Genomic DNA, 7,500 nt, shown 5'->3' with positions numbered 1-7,500 from the left:
CTCAACAACACAGGGCTGTAAAACAGACAGATAACGGAGAGATAGAGGAGAGGAGAGGAGAGGAGGGGAGGGGAGAGGAGAGGTGAGGAGAGGAGAGGAGAGGAGAGGAGAGGAGAGGAGAGGAGAGGAGAGGAGAGGAGAGAGGGGGAGAGGAGAGGAGAGGAGAGGAGGAATGAAAGGATGAAGTTTACATTTACATCATTTCATCAGCCGACGCTCTTATCCAGAGCCACTTACACATTGGTGCATTCACCTTATGATAGCCAGTGGGACAACCACTTTTATTATTTTATGTTTTGTTGTATTTTTTATGGGGGGTGGGTGGGTGGGTGGGGGGAGGATTACTTTATACTATTCCAAGTTGATAATTTTACTGTGTCCTTCCTGGTTTTATGGATGCTGTGTTCTCATAGGACGGTGTATATTGGTCATGTGACCTGTGTTGTGCTCTACTGTATGTAACTCATTAGCCAAAATATCATGACCTTTAGATTTCACAAGGCTCTGAAGGGCGTGGATCAGAACCAGTCAGTATCTGGTGTGACCACCATTTGCCTCTTGCAGCGCGACACATCTCCTTCGCACAGAGTTGATCAGGCTGTTGATTGTGGCCTGTGGAATGTGGTCCCACTCCTCTTCGATGGCTGTGCGAAGTTGATGGGTATTGGGGGGGGAACTGGAACACGCCGTCGTACACGTCTATCCAGAGCATCCCAAACATGCTCAATGGATGACATGTCTGGTGAGAATGCAGGCCATGGAAGAACTGGGACATTTTCAGCTTTCAGGAATTGTGTACAGATCCTTGCGACATGGAGCCGTGCATTATCATGCTGAAACATGAGGTGATGGCGGCGGATGAATGGCACGACAATGGGCCTCAGGATCTCGTCACGATATCTCTGAGCATTCAAATTACCATCGATAAAATGCAATTGTGTTTGTTGTCCGTAGCTTATGCCTGCCCATACCATAACCCCACCGCCACCATGGGGCACTCTGTTCACAACGTTGACATCAGCAAACCGCTCGCCCACACATCTGCCCGGTATAGTTGAAACCGGGATTTCATCCGTGAAGAGCACACTTCTCCAGCGTGACAGTGGCCATCGAAGGTTAACATTTTCCCTCTGAAGTCGGTTACGACGGTGAACTGCAGTCAGGTCAAGACCCTGGTGAGGACGACGAGCACGCAGATGAGCTTCCCTGAGACGGTTTCTGACAGCTTGTACAGAAATCCTTCGGTTGTGCAAATCCACAGTTTCATCAGCTGTCTGGGTGGCTGGTCTCAGACGATCTCGCAGGTGAAGAAGCCGGGTGTGGAGGTCCTGGGCTGGCGTGGTTACACGTGGACTGCGGTTGTGAGGCCGGTTGGACGTACTCTCAAATTCTCTAAAATGACATTGGAGGCAGCTTATGGTAGAGAAATTAACATTAAATGATCTGGCAACAGCTCTGGTGGACATTCCTGCAGTCAGCATGCCAACTACACGCTCCCTCAACTTTTGGTTCTCTGTCCATCAAATGTGACGTGATCCCTCGTTTAGCCAATAGAAAATAATGAATTTCTCGTTTTCCCCTTCTCTCTCTCTCTCTCTCTCTCTCTCTCCCCCCTCCTCTCTCTCTCTCTCTCTCAGGTACCACATCTGATTGGATGGTTTAGTCAGAATGACAGCCGAAGATCCCGCCTCCTCCTCTTCAGCCATGAGTAATAACCCCGCCAATTCCGGTTCCAACCCCCCAGGCCCCTCCCATCACTCCCCCCATGGACCAATCACAGTGCCCGAGGGTGTGGCCGGGGCCCCCAACGAGGCGGCCCTGGTGTCTCTGATGGAGCGTACGGGGTACAGCATGGTGCAGGAGAACGGCCAGAGGAAATACGGCCCCCCGCCGGGCTGGGATTCTGCCTCCCCGCCGCGGGGCTGTGAGATCTTCGTGGGTAAAATCCCCCGGGACGTCTATGAGGACGAGCTGGTTCCGGTGTTCGAGTCAGTGGGTCAGATCTACGAGATGCGTCTGATGATGGACTTCGACGGGAAGAACCGCGGCTACGCCTTCGTCATGTACACGCAGAAACACCAGGCCAAGCGCGCCGTGCGGGAGCTCAACAACTACGAGGTGCGCCCCGGCCGCCTCCTGGGGGTCTGTTGCTCTGTGGACAACTGTCGCCTCTTCATCGGGGGCATCCCCAAAACCAAGAAGCGAGAGGAGATCCTGGAGGAGGTCTCCAAGGTGACGGAGGGCGTCCTAGACGTCATAGTGTACGCCAGCGCAGCAGACAAGATGAAGAACCGGGGCTTCGCCTTCGTGGAGTACGAGAGTCACCGCGCTGCGGCCATGGCCCGCAGGAAGCTGATGCCCGGCAGGATCCAGCTGTGGGGGCACCAGATCGCCGTGGACTGGGCGGAGCCAGAGATAGACGTGGACGAGGACGTCATGGAGACTGTGAAGATTCTATACGTCAGGAACCTGATGATGGAGACCAGCGAGGAGACACTACGACAGGTTGGATTGATTGGTTGATTTACTGATTGGTTGATTGATTGGTTGATTTACTGATTGGTTGATTTATTGGTTGATTGACTGTTTGATTTATTGGCTGATTGATTGATTGATTGACTGATTGATTGACTGATTGGTTGATTGACTGGTTGATTGACATGTTGATTGACTGATTGATTGATTGACTGATTGGTTGGTTGATTGATTTATTGATTAGTTTATTTATTGTTGATTGTTGATTGATTGATTGATTGCTAGGTGTTTGGCCAGTGGAACCCAGGCTGTATTAACATGTCTCTGTGTTCTAGGTGTTTGGCCAGTGGAACCCAGGGCTGTATTAACATGTCTCTGTGTTCTAGGTGTTTGGCCAGTGGAACCCAGGCTGTATTAACATGTCTCTGTGTTCTAGGTGTTTGGCCAGTGGAACCCAGGCTGTATTAACATGTCTCTGTGTTCTAGGTGTTTGGCCAGTGGAACCAGGGCTGTATTAACATGTCTCTGTGTTCTAGGTGTTTGGCCAGTGGAACCCAGGCTGTATTAACATGTCTCTGTGTTCTAGGTGTTTGGCCAGTGGAACCCAGGGCTGTATTAACATGTCTCTGTGTTCTAGGTGTTTGGCCAGTGGAACCCAGGCTGTATTAACATGTCTCTGTGTTCTAGGTGTTTGGCCAGTGGAACCAGGGCTGTATTAACATGTCTCTGTGTTCTAGGTGTTTGGCCAGTGGAACCCAGGCTGTATTAACATGTCTCTGTGTTCTAGGTGTTTGGCCAGTGGAACCCAGGGCTGTATTAACATGTCTCTGTGTTCTAGGTGTTTGGCCAGTGGAACCAGGGCTGCGTGGAACGTGTCAAGAAGATCCGCGACTACGCCTTCGTCCACTTCTCATCCCGTGACGATGCGGTGGTTGCCATGGACCACCTGAACGGGACGGAGGTGGAGGGGTCCTGCATCGAGGTGACCCTGGCTAAGCCTGTTGACAAAGAGCAGTACACGCGCTACCAGAAGGCGTCTAAAGGGGGCGCTGCGGCAGCCGTGGCGGCTCCAGAACCAGCCCAGCAGAACTACGTGTACCAGTGCGACCCCTACACCCTCACCTACTATGGGTACCCCTACAGCACGCTCATCGGACCCAACAGGGACTACTTCATCAAAGGTTAGAAGCCTTTCCTTCTGCTCCTCTCTGTGTGTATATATATATATGCAGCCTGTTTCTGCTTCTTTGTTGTCATGATCCCACTGTTATGAATGGGCTCATTATTACCATGGCAACATTAGTATGACAAGGACGAAGCATTTGATTTGATTGAACCGATCTGTAGATAGATGGTGTGCTGTTTGTAAACGTAACCAATACTGAATACTGAATCCACCTCATCAGTACATGTGATTAGTAGATGATCATGATGAATACGGTGATGACATTTGATGAATCAGATGAATAGGAGAAAGGGGTGTGTTCTAAATGATTATTGATCTCTCGCCCATGAAGAGTGGTCTGGTTCTAAATCACTGATCTACTTTTTGAAAACCTGCCGGCTTCTAAATAGAGCAGCACGTATACTGTTGGAGTGGTAAAGGGACGCTCCGCAATATGACATCGCAGGATACAGCGGGGTGACTTCCTGCTTAGGGACTACAAGAACAACAATATTCCAAGATGGCCACCGTTGGGTCTTCCTAGTTTCTTTCCTCCTTTGAGGCATGTAGAGTACCACAGTATGAGTCATAATACCCATAAAACCTAGCGTGTCAAACAAGGAAATGGTTTCAATCATTTTCCCATCATTCATTTTTCCAATAGGGGATTTTAGAAACACTTAAAATAAGGGTTGTGTTTTGTGTAGGCTTACCCTGGCGTGACGTTTTGATAACCGTGTAAATCTCTCTAGGACAAGGTGACTTTTATCAATGTATTCGCCTGTATTTACCCACCAAAAATGAAATGCTAATTAGTTGCTAATGTGGCTATCATAAAGAACTACAAATGCTTGGACTAGACTGCCGAATCGAGGCAAAGGTAATTATCTCTGGATTAACTATCTAATGTTAGCTAAATGTAGTAATGAATAAATTGTTAACATTTCTTTACATGGACATTTCTGAGAACTGTCTGTCTTGTGCAAGTTTTAAATTGACACAATACCTGTTAGCTTAGAGCTAACCCTAGCCCTAACCTGTTAGCAAAGGCGTCAGCTAGAGATGACGTGCCGGAGCTGGCAGGGATTTGTAGTCTTGCATGTCTACTTTGATGCTAATTATCATTTTAGAATCTGAGAGTAAATCGAGCTGAATATATTGAAAAAAGTCACCTTGTCCGTGAGAGATTTACACGGTTATCAAAACGTCACGCCAGGGTAAGCCTACACGAAACACAGCCCTTATATTAAGTGTTTCTAAAAATCCCCTATGGGAAAAATGAATGGTGGAAAAAAACGATTGGAACCATTTCCCCTGTTTGACCTCTAGGTTTTATGGGTATTATGACACCTCCACTGTGGGACTCTATACCTGCATCAAGAGGATGCCCCCTAGTGGCTGTCTGGAGTATTGGCAGATTAGAATTCCGCTGTCCTTGACGTCTGCAAGCAGGAAGTACCTCTGTGGACGCCATGTTGCAGAGTGTCCGTTTGAGTGCTGAGCCCCATCCCACTGTGATGAGTGATGCTGGAAGGTGTCTGGGTGGCAGCTCAACTAATCTGTGTCCCTAAATAGCACCCTATTCCCTCTGTAAGGCACTACTATGGGCCCTAACCCTATGGGCCCTGGTCTAAAGTAGTGCACTACATAGGGAATAGGGTGCTATTAGGGACGACGTTGACTGTGATCTCTGTGTTCTGGTTTTTCTCTCCAAAGGAGGCCCAATGATACAGACCAATGGTAATCTATTCCATCCTTATTGGCTACTCCTTACACTCCCTATCCAATGAAACATCAACTCCTTGGTCATGTGACTAACTCTCCCTGGTTTCTATAACAACTTCCTCTCCTACTGTTCCGTCACCTTTTAGTTCACTGGGTAGACAGACAAACTGTCAGACCCACGATGTGTCCCACACTCCTTCAGGACTTCAGTTACCAGATACTAGATGTCCTTCCAGTGTTGGAACAAAACACAAACTAATGACTAGATAAACATTGACAACGTATATATTTTGCACCTCTGACAAACAGCGTAAAATGCTGCCCCATAGCAACCCCCATGATGTTGCTAACGACGGCTTCACTCATTCACCCAAAAGTCTAAACTGGATCGATTGAAGTTGACGTTTAAAATGGTTAAAGTAAGGGTTAAGGTTAGGTGAGGGTTAAGGTTTGACTCCTGAGTGGCGCAGTGGTCTAAGGCACTGCATCGCAGTGCTAACTGTGCCACTAGAGATCCTGGTTCGAATCCAGGCTCTGTCGCAGCCGGCCACGACCGGGAGACTCATGGGCGGCGCACAATTGGCCCAGAGTCGTCCAGGGTAGGGGAGGGAATGGCCGGCAGGGATGTAGCTCAGTTGATAGAGCATGGCGTTTGTAACGCCAGGGTTGTGGGTTCGATTCCCACGGGGGGCCAGTATAAAAAGATATGTATTCACTAACTGTAAGTCGCTCTGGATAAGAGCGTCTGCTAAATGACTAAAATGTAAAAATTTTTTAGGTGAGGGTTAAGGTTAGGTGAGGGTTAAGGTTAGGTGAGGGTTAAGGTTAGGTGAGGGTTAAGGTTAGGTGAGGGTTAAGGTTAGGTGAGGGGTAAGGTTAGGTGAGGGTTAAGGTTAGGTGAGGGTTAAGGTTAGGTGAGGGTTAAGGTTAGGTGAGGGTTAAGGTTAGGTGAGGGTTAAGGTTAGGTGAGGGGTAGGGTTAGGTGAGGGGTAAGGTTAGGTTAGGGGTAAGGTTAGGGTTAGGGGTAAGGTTAGGGTTAGGGGTAAGGTTAGGTGAGGGGTAAGGTTAGGGTTAGGGGTAAGGTTAGGGTAAGGGTTTAGGGCAGGAACGTCCCAAGGATCTCAGATAGCAATAACACACCTTTAGTACCACAGGAGGTTCGTGGCACTTTAATTGGGGAGGACGGGCTCGTTGTAATGGCTGGAGCGGAATCTTATCAAATATAAGCCATTCCATTCGCTCCGTTCCGGACATTATTATGAGCCGTCCTCCCCTGTGTTTAGTACCCTAGAGAGATACTATACAAAGTAACTTTATTAAAGAATGACGAGGTGCCCTGCCAGGGTTGGAAAGGGTTAGTGCCTGGATAAACTCCCTCAGCTTCTCTACTCAGTCTGAAATAGTAACCGTGAAGACAGTAGTCAAACCCTTCAAGACATGTCCTCAGAACAGCGTAAAGACAGCCCTCGCTCTGCCCTGTTTTTCACCCATCCATAGAGATGGCATTGAGGGTTATCTCCATTTTAAAGTAGTCCATTTAGTAGCCAATTAAACAGCTATATATATATATATCCTACGCCCTTATATATTGGCCCTGTGCTAAACAACCCCTATAGAACGTGTCCTGAACATATCCCATGCCCCTATATATTGAAGCGCCCCCCCCCCCCTAAACAGCGCCCCCCTGTGGCCTGTCTCCAGCAGGTGCTGTGCGAGGTCGTGGCCGTGCTGCGGCAGCTAGCCGTGCCCCTGGCCCCCGGGGGTCGTACCTGGGGGGTTACTCTGCTGGGCGGGGTATCTACAGCCGGTACCATGAAGGAAAGGCCAAGGGCCCCGACAACAAGGCCTACGAGCTGGTCCCTTCCATGGAGCTGAATGCCTCAGTCAACCCTCTGGGCATCAAGCCTTGCACAAGTCAGTCACACACAGATACGCCCCCCCCGTCCCCCCCGTCGTCCCCCTAAACTGTCCCCCTGTACCGCCGGCTGCTTTCTTCTGTTTTCTGCTTCCTGTCTCCGGCCTGGCTCCAGTCAGTCAGTGGAAGATAGAGTTCTCTGACCTCTACACTGACTCCCTACTGCCGTCTTTCCACCGCTCAGCTCCAGTTCCCAGAGGACAGCAGGCAGCTGGATATA

The 7,500-nt window shown here is 49.2% G+C and overlaps 1 protein-coding gene across 8 annotated transcripts in view; it reads left to right on the top strand.

Annotated features, from left to right (window-relative positions):
• rbm47 (RNA binding motif protein 47) overlaps positions 1-7,500 on the top strand; it is a 65,377-nt gene that overhangs the window by 53,157 nt on the left and 4,720 nt on the right. For 3 of the 8 annotated variants that reach the window (XM_045213902.1, XM_045213904.1, XM_045213903.1), the window contains exons 2-5: positions 1,638-2,505; positions 3,314-3,656; positions 5,357-5,380; positions 7,067-7,279. In XM_045213902.1, coding sequence (XP_045069837.1) covers positions 1,669-2,505; positions 3,314-3,656; positions 5,357-5,380; positions 7,067-7,279 — 1,417 coding nt within the window. In that variant the 5' untranslated portion in view covers positions 1,638-1,668. The remainder of the gene's footprint in view (positions 1-1,637; positions 2,506-3,313; positions 3,657-5,356; positions 5,381-7,066; positions 7,280-7,500) is intronic. The other 5 variants (XM_045213909.1, XM_045213906.1, XM_045213905.1 and 2 more) reach the window with 4 other exon arrangements.

Source organism: Coregonus clupeaformis, unplaced genomic scaffold (assembly GCF_020615455.1).
Source record: "Coregonus clupeaformis isolate EN_2021a unplaced genomic scaffold, ASM2061545v1 scaf0170, whole genome shotgun sequence".
NCBI classification, from domain to species: domain Eukaryota; kingdom Metazoa; phylum Chordata; class Actinopteri; order Salmoniformes; family Salmonidae; genus Coregonus; species Coregonus clupeaformis.
The sequence above is the reverse complement of the archived record's forward strand: the minus strand, read 5'-3'. Positions and strand labels throughout refer to the sequence as shown.